Raw genomic sequence first — 19,443 nt, 5'->3', positions numbered from 1 at the left:
CACTCCCATAACCTGGACAATTTGAAAGACAATTCAGATCCCCTCCAGAATCTCTCAGAAAAATTCCCATTCACAACCCACAGTAAAATCTCATGTTTCCTCCTCCACCCCTCCCAATTTCTTCTATATCCCAACAGCTGCCTGAAAGACTATCTCCAATCTCTAGTATTGTTTTTCTCCTTTCTGCCTTTCTAACTGCCTTCCTGAGTCTATGTTTTCTCTTGAAACATTGAACTTTCCGTTTTAAATATACAACCCAGCTAACCTGATGCAGCATTGCAGGTGGGAAGAAATCATCAGAATGTGAGGAAGTGAAAAAGAGACTTGCCATAAGCTCCCAATGTACTCGGTCTATGGTAGGTCACTTAATACAGTTGCTCTTAACCATGACTGTATATATTAGACTCACCTAGAGAGCTTTCAAAAGTAACCCTGCTCAGGGCCCATGGCAGACCCTTTAGAAAAGCAGAGGCAGCGTTGAAGTATCTCTAAATAATATTTCTGTCTTCCACTTTCCAGTGCCTCAGGAAGCCCACCTGTCCACCCTATCTGGAAACCTACATCTCTATAGATCTTTCTCTCCTTTACCCTGATCAAAGTAACACTAGAAGCCCAGTCAACAGACAAAGCATCATTCCTATAAATGCAGAAGGAGGAGGCTGTGCATACTCATAATAAATTTTTTCTATGTCAAGGACTCAATTCAGCTTTTTCTCCCATGCTTAAACCTCTTACTTCTAGGGGGTTCTTATGTTCTTCCTCTAAGCAGAAGTCTTTGCCTCAGTTTCCTGACTGCTAGCCTCAGTATTGAATTCTTCTTTTGCCCCACCCACTAACACACCTTTCAGAAGCTGGGTGACGTATTTGGGTCCCTGCTTCCTGTGAACAGATCTCTTGCTATATACTGATGGATCATCCCGGAACTTCTTAATCCCACCAAGGATACTGCTAGCACGTTCCCCTAGTGATTAATGCTGGGTCACTCCCAACCACTTCCTTTGTCCCGTGGGTCTTTAAGAACTGTCTCCTGAGTGTTCTGGGTCCTGGAACTCACTGTACTGCATGGATGGCTCTGAACTAACGGAAGGAGAGAGAGAAGAGGGAACACAGAAACAATCCACCCTTAAATGGTCATGGGGCATGGTTAAGAGCTTTTGTAATAGAATAATGATAACATATTCTGAGCAATTATAGGAATAAATTGGTCTTTATACTATTCTCAAATGATAGAAAGAACTTCAAAGCTGATGCTAGGTCATCTCAGCCTTTTGAATCTCATTAGCTACCAGAGCAATTCTACTCCATTGTGAAGTTCTCCTTACTGTAAAGTGCACACTGAATTTCACTCCGACAAAAGGAGATTTTAATCCCATTCAACTTTTTAGTTGATCATTGATCATTCCTCAGGTTGACCAGAACCCTCATGGCTTCAAAGACATAAACTCTTGGTGCTCTGTTTCTCGGGCTGGGAATAACAACAGCCAGTTGCACATATACCTAAATGCTGACAAGAGACTAAATGTGTATTATAACTTACCATACTGATCTGTAATTCAGAACCAGTCAGTAAAATAAAGCTGACGGAACTCCTGAATTTCCTCTCAGTGAGCATTCCCCATGTGTCTTCTCATTCCAGGGTTGAATGGCGATGACTTCCTGGCTGTGGGCCTGCTCAATGGCAGTGTGGTTTATAGTTATAACCTGGGGTCTGGCATAGCAAGCATCAGGAGCGAGCCCCTCAATCTGAGCCTTGGAGTCCACACTGTTCATCTGGGGAAGTTCTTCCAAGAGGGCTGGCTGAAGGTAAAGAGTCATTCCTTCGTCACTTCCACAAACTGAGAGCACTAGTATATTGTCGGATCTGTGCTAAGATACAGAGGTGAATAGCCCGTGATGCCTACATCCACGAAGTTCACAGACTATTGTACCAACTAGGGGAATAGAGAGATGATTACAATTAAGTGGTGTGAGAACAAATAAGAGGGATTACTAACACAGATAAGGGTGAGAGAGAGGATTCAGAAAGTGCTTCCCAGAGAAGGTGATGCTTGAGCATAACTTCAAATAGGAGTTAAGAAAGAGAACAATGGCCAGTATTAGCTTAAGGAATGCAAGTAGTCCAGCATGGTTTTCAGATCGGGGGATGGGGGAGCAAGAGAAGTGGTTAGAGACAGATAAGGTCTATATTATCAAAGGGCTTAGATGTGCTAAGAAGTTTATATTTTTATCTAAAGAACTATGAATAGCTACTTAAAACAGGAAGGTGGGTACCATGTTGATTTCTAATTTTTGATAAATGACTCTGGTGGTTCTATGGAGAATTGATAGCAGAGGAGGAAGGCTAAATGGAGGGGAATCAGCAGGATGCCAGCACCTAATCTTTGAAGAACTTTGATTTTGATTGAAATGCAAAACCATGACTGCTATATTAATATATCCCTGGTAACAGACACCAGCAGAGAAGCAGAGAATTGAGTGGTATCGTGTTATTTCTTCAAAATTCAGGTCTTTGTAAATTTTTCATGCCAAGTTAATGGGAAATAACAAAAGAGTATCTTAACAGTTCACCCTGGGGAATTAATTCCTTTTTTAATAGGTTTTTTTTCCCTTTCGAAGGTAGATGATCATAAAAATAAATCCATTATCGCCCCAGGAAGATTGGTTGGTCTCAATGTCTTCAGTCAGTTTTATGTAGGTGGCTACAGTGAATACACTCCAGATCTCTTACCAAATGGAGCAGATTTTAAAAATGGTTTTCAAGGTAAGGCATGGACATTTTTTATATTATACCTACTTATTTCAAATGTTGAGGGAAAAAAATATTTTAAAGAGTATACTTCTATTTCCCAAACCAGCTATATGGATTGCTTTCAGACTTGAACAAAGTTTGATTTTAATCAGAAACATTCATTTACTATTTTTTTTTTAGATGGAGTTTCGCTCTTGTTGCCCAGGCTGGAGTGCATGATGCAATCTGGGCTCACCACAACCTCCGCCTCCTGGGTTCAAGTGATTCTCCTGCCTCAGCCTCCCGAGTAGCTGGGATTACAGGCATGCACAACCACGCCCAGCTAATTTTGTATTTTTAGGAGATGAGGTTTCTCCATGTTGGTCAGGCTGGTCTCGAACTCCCGACCTCAGGTGATCCGCCCACCTTGGCCTCCCAAAGTGCTGGGATTACAGGCCATGCCCAGCCTCATTTACTATTTATTGACCACTTACTACATATGTACTAGATGTTTAGGATGTTTTAATGAACAAATCAAAGGTTTCTGCACTTACAACTAGTTGGAGAGATAAACACTAAATGTAATTAGTTAATTATATAGTCGTATAATGTGATAAGTTCAATGGGAAAAGGGAAATGGAGAGCATGATTTAAAGGAATCAGGATTATGGGTAATTGTTTATACAGGGTGCTTTTTAAAATAGGCTGAGCAGGGTAGACTTCAAAGAGTCACAGTAAAAATTGAAACTCCATCTAACTTTGGAGTTCAAAAGGCAAGAGACAGACTGCAGTCAACCCATCCATACCACCAAGGGGTAGCCCACAGAGGCCAGAGCAAGCCAAGAGGATTAAGGACAACATTGTGCTTGGGTGAGCAATCTTATTGCCACAGTCTATCTTCCTGTGTTCAAATAGTTCTGTGTTCAAATGAGATCAGCACACACAGAGCTGGCCCTTTCTCTTACAGAAACACTAAGATTGCACACTCCTGGAAGTACGTCAACTGCCACAGTCCTTAGTGAGTATGGGAATCTTGGGCAAGTCTTCTTGGGAACTGCCACTTACGCCACAGTCTTATAGAAAATTCAGGACCTTGAGATCCCCTAATTTTATCATTCATCTCTTGGATCCTCTGTTAATGTCTGCCTTCCCTCCACTCTAAACTAGCATTTACTATTTATTATAAATCATGGCGTATTGTTACCAACTTACCATGACAACCAAATTGCAACTGTACCATAAATCCATGGTTCCCAAAGCTGATCTCTACTGGTTCTTAAGAATAATATAGGATAACTTCTTAAAAACACAGATTTCTGAACCCTACCCAAGAACTATTGAATTGAAATCTTTACAGTGGGGTCTAAAAATCTGCATTTTAACAAGCCTCCCAGAATTGGAAGCCACCATATATTTTTTAAATTATCTCTTTTTTTTTTAAACTTTAAGTTCTAGGATACAAGTGCAGAATGTGCAGGTTTGTTACATAGTATACATGTGTCATGGTGGTTTGCTACACTCATCAACCCATCATCTAGGTTTTAAGCCCTGCATGCATTAGGTACTTGTCCTAAGGCTCTCCCTCCCCTTGCCCCCCACCCCTTGACAGGCCCCGGTATGTAATGTTCCCCTCCCTGTGTCCGTGCATTCTCATTGTTCAACTCCCACTTATGAGTGAGAACATGAGGTGTTTCATTTTCTGTTCCTGGGTTAATTTGCTGAGAATGATGTGGAAGCCACCACATTAATTAATCATAACGAAGCAAAGCAAATGGAATTTTCTGAAAGAATTTAATAGTTGGAGTAAGGATATCACATTTGTCCTTAGAATTACAATTAAATTATGCAATAAAATATTATCTGATCTAGGCTTTTAGATTTTTATGAACTCTTTTATTTTACTTTTTTTTTTTTTAAGAGTCTCGCTGTGTCATCAAGGCTGGAGTACAGTGGTGCCATCTCAGCTCACTGCAACCTTCATCTCCAGGGCTCAATCAATCCTCCCACCTTAGCCTCTCATGTAGCTGAGCCACTAAACCCAGCTAACATATCCTTACAAAGCTGATTTATATTGTAGTAGAGTTATAAAATAAAGACATGCTTTAAATTGTAATAACAATTCATTTGGTGAAGATAGCTTTTCGGTAGATCCTAGTCCCAGGGTACTTGGTCAAAGGTCTGTTCTTATAGTGTTCTCAGTCACTCAACCAGGTCTGGCCTACTCTCCATGAACTTGAGAACTGCATCATCACACCCAGTTAATTTTTGTATTTTTATTAGAGACAGGGATTTTCCAGGTTGCCCAGGATGGTCTTGAAATCCTGGGCTCAAGCCATCCACCTGCCTCGGCCTCCCAAAGTACTGGGATTGCAGGCTTGAGCCACCGTGCCCAGCCGATTCCTATAAACTCTTGATAAATAACTCTAATCCAAAATTCGTGATCTAAAATATAAATCCTTACTGCTAATAAAGCACATTTGTTTTTGTTCTAAAAAATGGCTTATAATGAACCATTATTTTTTCTATGACTTTTAATGCTCATAAAGGTATTGAGACTAACCACCTTAAATAATCTACATCTGCCAAATACGCTGTGCCTTACTGTTTTATCTGCCCTAATAAGATCAGTTCTCCTCTCCTCTGCTTTCCAAAGTTGCATCTGCTACAAAGGTGCAGAGTTCTCAGAATGAGGCTCATGAATGGTGGTCTCAGACTGGGCATGGAATGAAGGAAGGAAGAAAAGAAGATATTGAAGAAGGGAAAGGAGGAATGAGGGGAAGAAACAAGTAAAACTGGTTAGGCCACAAGTGAAAACAAGCTGGGTCCTTTCACTAGAAGTTCTGTTGCCTGTAGATAATCTTGCTGAGCTGTTAATTGTGCTAAAGGCAGCTATAGAAGCAGAATAACTGAAGTGAAACATCTCATCTTCACCACAAATGCCTTTTCTGAATATACTTCTTTACTTATTTCTTTTACTATTGCTACCAGTCCCTCCAATACTTGTCTGAATCCTTTGTACAGTGGTTCTCAAAATGTGGTCCCTGGATCAGCAATATCAGCATCACTGGGAAGTTTGTTAGAGATGCAAATTGTAATTGAATCAGAAACTCAGGGAATGGGGCCCAGTAATATGTATTTTAATGAGCTCTTCAGGTGATTCTGATGCAACTGAAGTTAGAACGACAGGCTTACTGTCATCTTTGACTACTCACCCTTCCCTGATTAACTGACACATCATAACACTATTGCCATGCTAATGAATTATACCATTTCCTGCTCTAGAACGCAACAGACACCCTGTCAACTCTAGAATAATAACTGAATTTTTTACATGGTGATATGGTTTGGATTGCCCAAATGTCATGTCAAATTGTGATCTCCAGTGCTGGAGGAGGGGCCAAGTGGGAGGTGATTGGATCATGGGGGTAGATTTCCCCCTTGCTGTTCTTGTGATACTGAGTTCTCATGAGGTCTGGTTGTTTAATAGTGTGTATCACCCCCCTTCACTCTTTTCCTCCTGCTCCAGCCATGTAAGACATACCTCCTTCCTCTTCACCTTCCATCATGACTGTAAGTTTCCTGAGACCTCCCCAGCCATGGTTCCTGCATGGCCTGTGAAACCATGAGCCAATTAAATCTCTTTTCTTTATAAATTACTCAGTTTCAGGTAGTAAGTTACAGCAATGTGAGAATGGACTAACACCCCTGACATTCCAAAACCCATGTATTTTTTCTATACTTATCTTGCTTCCACTGATTTTTTTAATTCAATAAAATCTATCTGTATTAGTCAGGCATCTCCAGAGAAACAGAACCAATCAGGTGTGCACAGAGAGAGAGAGAGAGAGATTTTTAACAAGGAATTGGATCACATGATTATGGAAGCTGAGAAGTCCCAAAATCCACAGCCAGCAACCTGGAGACCCAGGATAATTGATATGTAGCTCCAGCCTGAGTCTGAAACCCTAAGAACAAGGAGAGCAAGTGGTGTGAGTTCCAGTCTGAAAGCCATCAGGCTCAAGACCCAAGAAGAGCCAATGTTTCAGTCCAAGTACGAAGGCTGGAAAAGACCAATGCCCCAGCTCAAGCAATCAGGCAGGCAGAATTCCCTCTTTTTTGTTCCATTTAGGTCTTCAGTGATTGAATGAGGCCCACCCACATTAGGGAGGGCAATCTGCTTTACCCAGTTTATCAATTCAAGTGTTAATCTCATCCTAACACACACACACACACAATATTTGACCAAGTATCTGGGCACCCCATGGCCAAGTCAGGTTGGCACATAAAATCAACTATCACTATATCTAGCCACTGCCTCTCTGTATGTCTTATTTTCCCTGCCTCAGGGCCTGTGCTTAAATCAGCATTCTCCACCTCTTCAAATTCCATTTGCCTGGAAAGCAAGCTCAAATCACACCTCCTCAATGAGAGCCCACTCTCTGAGCTCACTCATTGAGAGTGAGCTCTTTCTGAAGTCTTTGGAGCACCAAGTCTTTTCCCACTTAGCATTTCATACCTAATATAATTATATACCTAGAGAATGTATGTCTTAATTTAGAATTTAGTAAGCTTCTGGAGAATAGGATTTTTAGTTTTTACTGATAACAGATCTCCACAGCACCTGGAATGGTGCTTTCACATAATACATGCTTGTGACGTGTTACCACCAGATCTTTCCCAGACTCTCTTACAGCTATGCATGACCATGTGCCTGAGTTCTGGCCAGTGAGATGTCAGCAGGTGTAATAGTTGCTACTTCCAGGCCTTGCCTATGAAAATCTTCTGCACAGTCCTGTACTCTGTTTGCCAACTCACCTGGATGCCAACCCTAACCACCCTTTGGACTTTACATGAACAGGAAATAAGCTTCTAGTGTTACAGCAACTACTGCTCATTGATATGGAGGTTATTAAATATTTGCTACTCTGAATAGAGTGGACATGAGATAGATTCAGATTCATTAACAACCCTGTAAATGAGAGTTATTCTCATCTAAAAATAGCCAACACAGTCAGTACTTTCGGTTTCTTGTGAGTTCAATTTTTTTCTCTCTCCTTTTTTTAATCATATGAGATTCTTCAAAGAAGAGCCCATATGGGAAAATGTCATCAGTTTACTGCAATAATTTAAAAACCCAGGATAAAAAAAAAAGCTATTCTGCAGTTTTAAAAAAAAGCTATTACTTATTTGGTACCTAGTCAGTCAAATTTTCAATATACACATGGCTCATGGCTCCATAGCACACACAGGATATATATATATTATGTACTGAATGTCTGCTTCATGGTACTACATGAAGCAGATTATGTTTTATCTACTATATTAATAATAATATAATATATATTCCACAAATATCTTCCACTTTAATCACTCCAATTGCTTTAAAAACATGATATGTTGACTGACATGAGGCATCGCTCTGTAAAATAAATGCATTTTGCTATTTGTATTGGCTAAATGTTTCTCTAAATATAGCATTGCCACATTTTTAGCCAAAAACATATTTAAGTAGTTCCTTATAACAAAAGCACTTTATTTATCCATATAAAAAAGAAATGGTTTAAAATGAACACTTCCAGACATTAACTAATAGTCATTTAACAAAGTATTCTGGTGTATGATTATAAAAAAATTTAAAAGTCCAGTATTAGCATCCCATAATTTTTGCTAAGAAGAAATCTGCAATTTTATGAAGTAGAAGTAGAAGATATCTGAGACAGTGTGATAGAGGGTGGAATGGTGGTGTGGAACACAGGACCTACTAATTTATAGGCATTGCACAGATAGTTTATTTATATTATTTATTCCTCCTAACTCATGAAATAGCTACTTTTGTCCTCATTTTAAAGGTAAAAAGATTAGCTTCAGTTAGACTTTGCATCATGTAGCCATTATGTGGCACAGATCATATTTGAACTCAGACTTACTTGACTCTGTCATCTACTTACACTTTTGCTTTCTGCACAGTGCATTTCACTCTGTAAAAGGCATGGGAAACCCTGCTTTGTTAATTGAGCTAGTTGGTTATTCATTTGTAAAGCAGCTAGCATTCAATCATTTCTTCAGTCAGCACAGTATTTTGGTGATGGCGTGTGTGTGTGTGTAATAGTAAATGGCAGTACTTGGAGGAAGAACAAAGATTAAGACTGAGGAAAAACAATCACTGCTCTATCATAAGGAGAAAATATTGATGCATGTTGAGAATGGTGCTTGTCAGTAAAAATGCCAGTAAAAACTAAGTTGGAAAGTACATTCTCTACCTTCCATAACTGAACTCATTTTTTTTTCACCATGAGAAATTACTTCATGCTTTTAGTTTTTGAAAACATTTTGAGAGATCATTCCAAGATGGCTGAGTAGGAACAGCACCAGTCTACAGCTCCCAGCGTGAGCAACGCAGAAGATGGGTGATTTCTGCATTTTCAACTGAGAAACTGGGTTCATCTCACTCGGACTTGTTGGACAGTGGGTACAGCTCATGGAGTGTGAGCTGAAGCAGAGTGGAGCATCACCTTACCAGGGAAATGCAAGGGGTCAGGGAATTCCCTTTCCTAGCAAAGGAAGCCATGACAGATGGTACCTGGAAACTCGGGACACTCCCACCCTAATACTGCGCTTTTCCAACGGTCTTAGCAAATGGCACCCCAGGAGATTATATCCCGTGCCTGGCTAGGAGGATCCCACGCCCACAGATCCTTGCTCACTGCTAGCACAGCAGTCCGAGATCAAACTGCAAGGTGGCAGCAAGGCTGAGGGAGGGGCGTCCACCATTGCTAAGGCTTGACTGGGTAAACAAAGTGGCTGGGAAGCTCCAAATGGGTGGAGCCCACCGCAGCTCAACGAGGCCTGCCTGCCTCTGTAGACTCCACCTCTGGGGGCTGAACAAAAGGCGGCAGAAACTTCTGCAGACTTAAACGTTTCTGTCTGACAGCTTTGAAGAGAGCAGTGGTTCTCCCAGCATGGAGTTTGAGAACTGAGAATGGACAGACTGTCTCCTCAAGTGGGTCCCTGACCCCCAAGTAGCCTAACTGGGAGGCACCTCCCAGTAGGGACCCTGACACCTCATACAACTGGGTGCCCCTCTGCGATGAAGCTTCCAGAGGAAGGGTCAGGCAGCAACATTTACTGTTCTGCAATATTTGCTGTTCTGCAGCCTCTGCTGGTGATACCCAGGCAAACAGGGTCTGGAGTAGACCTCCAGCAAACTCCAACAGACCTGCAGCTGAGGGTCCTGACTGATAGAAGGAAAACTAACAAACAGAAAGGAATAGCATCAACACCACAAAAACGACATCCACACCAAAACCCCATCTGTACATCACCATTATCAAAGACCAAAGGTAGATAAAACCACAAAGATGGGGAGAAACCAGAGCAGAAAAGCTGAAAATTCTAAAAATCAGAGTGCCTCTTCTCCTCCAAAGGATCGCAGCTCCTCGCCAGCACGGAAAAAAGCTGGACAGAGAATGACTTTGATGAGTTGACAGAAGTAGGCTTCAGATTAGTAATAACAAACTTCTCTGAGCTAAAGGAGGATGTTCGAACCCATCACAAAGAAGCTAAAAACCTTGAAAAAAGATTAGATAAATGGCTAACTAGAATAAACAGTGTAGAGAAGACCTTAATTGACCTGATGGAGCTGAAAACCATGGCAATGTGAACTATGTGATGCATCCACAAGCTTCAGTAGCTAATTCGATCAAGTGGAAGAAAGGGTATCAGTGATTGAAGATCAGATGAATGAAATGAAGCAAGAACAGAAGTTTAGAGAAAAAACAGTAAAAATAAATGAACAAAGCCTCCAAGAAATATGGGACTATGTGAAAAGACCAAATCTACATCAGATTGATGTACCTGAAAGTGGTGGAGAGAATGGAACCAAGCTGGAAAACACTCTGCAGGATATTATCCAGGAGAACTTCCCCAACCCAGCAAGGCAGGACAACGTTCAAATTCATGAAATACAGAGAATGCCACAAAGATACTCCTCGAGAAGAGCAACCCCAAGACACATAATTGTCAGATTCACCAAGGTTGAAATGAAGGGAAAAATGTTAAGGGCAGCCAGAGAGAAAGGTCGGGTTACCCACAAAGGGAAGCCCATCAGACTAACAGCAGATCTCTCAGCAGAAACTCTACAAGTCAGAAGAGAGTGGGGGCCAATATTCAACATTCTTAAAGAAAGAATTTTCAACCGAGAATTTCATTTCCAGCCAAACTAAGCTTCATAAGTGAAGGAGAAATAAAATCCTTTACAGACAAACAAATGCTGAGAGATTTTGTCACCAGCAGGCCTGCCTTACAAGAGATCCTGAAGGAAGCACTAAATATGGAAAGGAACAACCATTACCAGCCACAGCAAAAACATGCCAAATTGTAAAGAACATCAATGCTAGGAAGCAACTGAATCAACTAATGAGCAAAATAACCAGGTAACATCATAATGAAACGATCAAATTCACACATAACAATATTAACCTTAAATGTAAATGGGCTAAATGCCCCAATTAAAAGAAACAGACTGGCAAATTGAGTAGAGTCAAGACCCATCAGTGTGCTGTATTCAGGAGACCCATCTCATGTGCAGAGACACACATAGGCTCAAAATAAAGAGAAGGAGGAAGATCTACCAGGCAAATGGAAAACAAAAAAAGCAGGGGTAGCAATCCTAGTCTCTGATAAAACAGACTTTAAACCAAAAAAGATCAAAAGAGACAAAGGCCATTACATAATGGTAAAGGGATCAATTCAACAAGAAGAGCTAACTATCCTAAATATATATGCACCCAATACAGGAGCACCCAGATTCATAAAGCAAGCCCTTAGAGACCTACAAAGAGACTTAGACTCCCACACAATAATAATGGGAGAATTTAACACCCCACTGTCAACATTAGACAGATCAATGAGACAGAAAGTTAACAAGGATATCCAGGCATTGAACTCAGCTCTGCACCAAGCTGACCTAACAGACATCTACAGAACTCTCCACCCCAAATCAACAGAAAATATATTCTTCTCAGCACCACACCACACTTATTCCAAAATTGACCACATAGTTGGAAGTAAAGCACTCCTCAGCAAATGAGAAAGAACAGAAAGTATAACAAACTGTCTCTCAGACCACAGCACAATCAAATTAGAACTCAGGATTAAGAAACTCACTCAAAACTGCTCAACTACATGGAAACAGAACAACCTGCTCCTGAATGACTACTGGGTACATAACGAAATGAAGGCAGAAATAAAGATGTTCTTTGAAACCAATGAGAACAAAGACACAACATTCCAGAATCTCTGGGACACATTTAAACCACTGTGTAGAGGGAAATTTATAGCACTAAATGCCAACAAGAGAAAGCAGGAAAGATCTAAAATTGACACCCTAACAACACAATTAAAAGAACTAGAGAAGCAAAAGAGCAAACACATTCAAACACTAGCAGAAGGCAATAAATAACTAAGATCAGAGCAGAACTGAAGGAGATAGAGACACAAAAAACCCTTCAAAAAATCAATGAATCCAGGAGCTGGTTTTTTGAAAAGATCAACAAAATGGATAGACTGCAGCAAGACTAATAAAGAAGAAAAGAGAGAAGAATCAAATAGATGCAATAAAAAATGATGAAGGCGATATCACCACCGATCCCACAGAAATACCAACTACCATCAGCGAATACTATAAACACCTCTACACAAATAAACTAGAAAATTTAGAAGAAATGGATAAATTCCTGGACACATATATCCTCCCAAGACTAAACCAGGAAGAAGTTGAATCCCTGAATAGACCAATAACAGGCTCTGAAATTGAGGCAATAATTAGTAGCCTACCAACCCAAAAAAGTCCAGGACCAGACAGATTCACAGCTGAATTCCACCAGAGGTACAAAGAGGAGCTGGCACCATTCCTTCTGAAACTATTCCAATCAATAGAAAAAGAGGGAATCTTCCCTAATTCATTTTATGAGGGCAGCATCATCCTCATACCAAAGCCTGGCAGAGAAACAACACAAAAAGAGAATTTTAGACCAATATCCTTGATAAACATAAATGCAAAAATCCTCAATAAAATACTGGCAAACCGAATCCAGCAGCACATCAAAAAGCTTATCCACCATGATCAAGTGGGCTTCATCCCTGGGATGCAAGGCTAGTTCAACATACACAAATCAATAAATGTAATCCATCATATAAACAGAACCACAAACAAAAACAACATGGTTATCTCAATAGATGCAGAAAAGGCTTTTAACAAAATTCAACAGCTCTTCATGATAAAAACTCTCAATAAACTAGGTATTGATGGGATGTATCTCAAAATAATCAGAGCTATTTATGACAAACCCACAGCCAATATCATACTGAATGGGCAAAAACTGAAAGGATCTCCTTTGAAAACTGGCACAAGATAGGGATGCCCTCTCTCACCACTCCCATTCAACATAGTGTTGGAAGTTCTGGCTAGGGCAATCAGGCAGGAGAAAGAAATAAAGGGAATTCAATAAGGAAAAGAGGAAGTAAGATTGTCCCTGTTTGCAGACGACATGATTGTATATTTAGAAAACCCCATTGTCTCAGCCCAAAACCTCCTTAAGCTGATAAGCAACTTCAGCAAAGTCTCAGGATACAAAATTAATGTGCAAAAATCACAAGCATTCTTATACACCAATAACAGACAGAGAGCCAAATCATGAGTGAACTCCCATTCACAATTGCTTCAAAGAGAGTAAAATACCTAGGAATCCAACTTACAAGGGATGTGAAGGACCTCTTCAAGGAGAACTACAAACCACTGCTCAATGAAATAAAACAGGACACAAACAAATGGAAGAACATTCCATGCTCATGGACAGGAAGAATCAATATCATGAAAATGGCCTTACTGCCCAAGGTAATTTATAGATTTAATGTCATCCCCATCAAGCTACCAATGACTTTCTTCACAAAATTGAAAAAAACTACTTCAAAGTTCATATGGAACCAAAAAAGAGCCCATATTGCCCAGACAATCCTAAGCAAAAAGGACAAACCTGGAGGCATCACGCTACCTGACTTCAAACTATACTACAAGGCTACAGTAACCAAAACAGCATGGTACTGCTACCAAAACAGAGATATAGACCAATGGAAAAGAACAGAGCCCTCAGAAATAATAGCACACATCTACAACCATCTGATCTTTGACAAATCTGATAAAAACAAGAAATTGGGAAAGGATCCCCTACTTAATAAATGGTTCTGGGAAAACTGGCTAGTCATATGTAGAAAGCTGAAACTGGATTCCTTCCTTACACCTTATACAAAAATTAATTCAAGATGTATTGAAGACTTAAATGTTAGACCTAAAACCATAAAAACCCTAGAAGAAAATCTAGGCAATACCGTTCAGGACATAGGCATAGGCAAGGACTTCATGTCTAAAACATCAAAAGCAATGGCAACAAAAGCCAAAATTGACAAATGGGATCTAATTAAACTAAAGAGCTTCTGCACAGCAAAACAAACTACCATCAGAGTGAACAGGCAACCTACAGAATGGGAGAAAATTTTTGCAATCTACCCATCTGACAAAGGGCTAATATCCAGAATCTACAAATAACTTAAACAAATTTACAAGAAAAAATCAAACAACCCCATCAAAAACTGGGCGAAGGATATGAACAGACACTTCTCAAAAGAAGACATTTATGCAACCAACAGACACATGAAAAAATGCTCATAATCAGTGGCCATCAGAGAAATGCAAATCAAAACCACAATGAGATACCATCTCACATCAGTTAGAATGCCGATCATTAAAAAGTCAGGAAACAACAGGTGCTGGAGAGGATGTGGAGAAACAGAAACACTTTTACACTGTTAGCGGGACTGTAAACTAGTTCAACCATTGTGGAAGACAGTGAGTGGATTCCTCAAGGATATAGAACTAGAAATACCATTTGAACCAGCCATCCCATTACTGGGCATATACCCAAAGGATTATAAAACATGCTGCTATAAAGACACATGCACACGTATGTTTATTGCAGCACTATTCACAATAGCAAAGTCTTGGAACCAACCCAAATGTCCATCAATGATAGACTGGATTAAGAAAATGTGGCACATATGCACCATGGAATACTATGCAGCCATAAAAAAGGATGAGTTCATGTCCTTTGTAGGGACATGGATGAAGCTGGAAACCATCATTCTGAGAATACTATCCCAAGGACAGAAAACCAAACACTGCATGTTCTCACTCATAGGTGGGAATTGAACAATGAGAACACCTGGACACAGGGTGGGGAACATCACACACTGGGGCCTGTCATGGGGTCGGGGGAGCGTGGAGGGATAGCATCAGGAGGAATACCTAATGTAAATGACGAGTTAATGGGTGCAGCACACCAACATGGCACATGTATACAATATAACAAACCTGCAAGGTATGCACATGTACCCTAGAACTTAAAGTATAACAATGACAAAAAAAAAAAAAAAAAACGAAAGCCTTTTATGCCTCAAAAAAAAAAGTTTTGAAAATAAAATTCAATCTTGCCTTTATTTTATCATTTTAAAGACCTTATTTCTGGTTGATGTTCCCATTTATTTGAAAGAACTTTGCAAATAAACTATAAGTAACTGCTAAAGGAGCTGAGTAAAATTACAATACATTTCAGGATTTCAAACACTTTCATTTCAAATTTTTCACTGAACTGTCCTTTTTATTTACATATATTTATCCAATCTTGGGGTAGAAAAGTTATTTTTGTTTGTTTGGTTTTTTTTTTTTTTTTGAAACAGACTCTTGCTCTGTTGGCCCAGGCTGGAGTGCAGTGGCGCGATCTCAGCTCACTGCAAGCTCTGCCTCTGGAGTTCACACCATTCTCCTGCCTCAGCCTCCCGAGTAGCTGGGACTACAGGCACCCGCCACCACGCCCGGCTAATTGTATTTTTAATAGAGATGGGGTTTCACCATGTTAGCCAGGATGGTCTCAATCTCCTGACCTCGTGATCCACCTGCCTCGGCCTCCCAAAGTGCTGGGATTACAGGCATGAGCCACCGTTCCCGGCCGAGAAGTTCTTTCTAAAGATGTATAGAAAGGCAAAATCTCTGAAAGAAAAAAGAGAAAAAGTGACAACATAAATATAAACTTCTTTATCTAAAAAAGAAAAAAACTACCATAGCAAAATTGAGTGGTAAATATTAAACTGGAGAAAGTTTATTTACCGTATATTACAAATAGCTAATGTCCTCATTATATAAGGAGACTCTCTTTATATACTATACAAATTATAATATAAATTATGAATGACCAATAAATTTGTTAAAAGATTTTTGATACCCAACCAAAAACAGTAAAATAGTATTTTATTAGCTATCGCATGTAAAAATGAAATGGAATGGTAATCCCAGGCATGGTAGTGCCTGTGAAGAAAGGGGTATCCCAGTCTCCTGAGTCCAGTTGTGATCTATGGGGGACACTTAGGCATACTTCAAAGCATCTATATCTTTTCCCCTAGTAATTCTACTTCTAGAAATATGTACTAAAAAAAAATTTAAATGGACAAAGATATACACATAAGATATTCATTACAACTTTATTTCTAATAGCAAAAAGTATAAATGAGTCAATGGTATAATAATTATAGGTTTATTAAATATATTTTGACATAAGAAAATATGCCATCACTTAAAAATAGTTAATGCTACAAGAAAAAAGTTAATGTTATTTATGATGTTCAACTTTTTGGTATAATATTATATTTTCTACAGCTTAGTGCAGATTGCATTTTTGTTTAAAAGAAAATATGACTAAGCATAGAAAAAATACCACACACACACACACCAAAATGTTAATAGTTGTCCGCTGTGAAATGATATCATGAATGACTTTTAAAAAAAAATTTCTCTGTGCATTTCTGTATTCTTATATTTCTTTTAAAATTTACATGTATTACTTTATTTTGAAAAACTTCTACTTTAAAAATGAAAAATAACCTTCTTCTTGTTTTTTCTATTTCTTCTGTTTGTTAACACGAAGTGTTTTTGCATTTCTTCAAGGCTGTATTTTCACTCTTCAAGTTCGCACTGAGAAGGATGGCCATTTCAGAGGACTGGGAAATCCCGAGGGCCACCCAAATGCTGGACGCAGTGTTGGCCAGTGTCATGCTTCTCCCTGCAGTTTAATGAAATGTGGCAACGGTGGGACATGCATAGAGAGTGGAACTAGTGTTTAGTAAGTATGACGTTATTAGGAATGAAAGTAGTAGGTTGTTTGCACTCTAACTGGTACTCCACTCTGTCATTCCACTTGTACAAACTAGGAACACAAACAGATGCACATATTTAAAATGTTCTTATGTAGACTTGTTACATGATGGGAGGACAGGTGAAGGCAACTAAAAATAGGATCAGCACAGCATTTATGCCATCTTAGTTCTGTTAAACAATGACAGTGAATCACTACATCTCATACCAGGCACCATGAAAAATATCACTTAAATCCATACTATTGAGAGAGTAGACAGAAATGTTAACCACACAAAGGCTTACATATTGGGATTTGCTTTCATATGTAGGTTTGAGCCCCTTTAGAAAGGGCAATAGTAAAGCTACACAATTTGACTTCTGAACTACTTTAGTATGAAACCAACGTGGACCCATTGAGTGAGAAGGAAAAAAGAAAGGAGAATGTTTTTATATTAATTACTCCTTTTGCTGAGCATCTCGTCTATGCAAAAGTAGTATATGAGGAGTTCTGGGAATATGCTAAAGAAAGTGAAAGTAAGCACTATGTCATTCAATTTCTTACACTCTAGCTACTCATAAATTTCTTATGTCTCATACATGTATAAGACAGCTAAAGAGAGATTTGTCAAAATGTTCCCCACAGGACACAGTGTTCACCAGGAACACCGGCTCCCTGCAAAGCAGCTGGGAAAGAGGAGTGTCAGAGTTTCTCCTGAAAGACAGAGTCTACCCTGAAGAAAGTATAGTTTTAAAAGACATGAGTGAATCTCTTACTCTCCCTGAACAAATCCCCTCCACCTCCTCACTAGAAAATGATCAAAAGCAAAGCTCAAACAACTGCTAGTCACAGTAAAATTTGTGGAGAAAAAAAATGTATAGTTTGACTCAACCCATGGAATTCCTGAGGACAAAATGTAAGGCTTGGGATGCCACCATCACAGAGCAATAACTTTTGGCATTAGCTTTACCACTATAATTTTATCATTACTTCTCTACAATTTTTAATGAAACCTTTAGATTGCTTTACAAAGTATGCACTCTAATTTGCTCTACAACTAAACTTAATTAGAAGCACACGTTTACTTCACTTTATCTAAAGAGTTGTAGTCATTCTTCAGGGGTTACTACTAAGTATTTTTGGGGTTTTTTTATGTGATAATAAACAGGGATCTAGAAAGTTGCAATAGGAAAGCATATGAAGTTGAAGGTGAAGGTGGGGAATCCATCCCCACCCTACGTTATTCCATGTGGACCAAACAGCCTAACAGTTTGAATCTAAGAGCCATATATATTTATCTTGGAATATCTAGTGCCAAGTATAGATAGGTACTTAGAACCATTTGCAGATTATTTTGATTAATATAGAAATTTTATTGAGTTCCGATATTAAACGTAATACCTTACAATTGCACAGGACTTTGTGTGTAACAAAGCATTTTTTAAAATATTATTTCCATTGCTCCTCACTAAAACCCTCTAAATTACTCAATGCCAGTATCCTAATTCCAATATTATAGGGGGAAAATAAGCCCCAGAGACTGTGAGTAATTTGAGAGGATGTATGAGCACCCTGTGAGTAGTAGTACAGCAGGACCCAAAATCAGATCTTCCATTTCGTGGGTCAAGATTCTCTCCAAAATCTAAATAGCAAGAAATGAACTTAAAAACAGCAAATAATTTTAATGAGGTAACAAAAGTGTTAAGTCGCTCTTTATTTACTGGTTGTAACCTGTTCATTTCATCTTAATTTTTAAAAATAACGTTGAAATTATCTTCAGTTGGCACATTGTATTTTCTCCAAATTGAAAATACCTTTCTTTATAACACATATCCTGGGGATTTCATAGATTGCCGTGTGGGTGGAATGCAGTATCTCAAACATGAGGGCCTAAATTTGAGTAACAAATAGACAAGCAATAATGTACAGGGGGAATGATACATCTGACAAATTTCCTTACAGGATTCTAAAAATTTTTCTTATCAAAATTGTGACCAGTTTTGGGATCCTCTTATTGACATAATTACAAAATAATTACTAACTAAGAAGATATACTACAGAGCCAGAAGTAGCTCTTGTGACCATCATTTAATAACATTAAATTTACAGATCCCTGAACTTAAAACAGGTGAATTTTATGGTAAGTAAATTATACCTCAATAAAGCTGTTCAAAAATATTAAGTCTCCCATTCACAGACATTCAGATCCAGTGGCAGCAGCAGTTTAAAGAATTTTATTCCTTTTGACAGTTTTAAACAATTCTTTTCTAATCTCAATATAAGAATACCTCCTTTAAAGAAAAAAAAATTGTGCTTTGTAATATACTTTTCAAAAGTGTTTAAGAAGTTTATTTCTGTACTTATCCTAGTTACAGATTCTTAATTTTATATGGCTCTAAACTTTATTTTTCAACTGAAGCAGGGTAATATTAAATTGAGTTTCTAGGTAGCCTTATAGACAGCTCAAAGCTAAAGTTT

General features: G+C 38.9%; 1 protein-coding gene across 1 annotated transcript in view; it reads left to right on the top strand.

Moving 5' to 3' along the window:
* Positions 1-19,443, top strand: part of LOC129534409 (protein eyes shut homolog) — a 96,759-nt gene that overhangs the window by 15,882 nt on the left and 61,434 nt on the right. Inside the window, exons 3-5 of the mRNA XM_063707324.1 lie at positions 1,637-1,803; positions 2,617-2,761; positions 16,779-16,953. Coding sequence (XP_063563394.1) covers positions 1,637-1,803; positions 2,617-2,761; positions 16,779-16,953 — 487 coding nt within the window. The remainder of the gene's footprint in view (positions 1-1,636; positions 1,804-2,616; positions 2,762-16,778; positions 16,954-19,443) is intronic.

This window comes from Gorilla gorilla, chromosome 5, assembly GCF_029281585.2.
Source record: "Gorilla gorilla gorilla isolate KB3781 chromosome 5, NHGRI_mGorGor1-v2.1_pri, whole genome shotgun sequence".
Taxonomy (NCBI): domain Eukaryota; kingdom Metazoa; phylum Chordata; class Mammalia; order Primates; family Hominidae; genus Gorilla; species Gorilla gorilla.
This window is presented reverse-complemented; position numbering and strand designations above follow the sequence as displayed.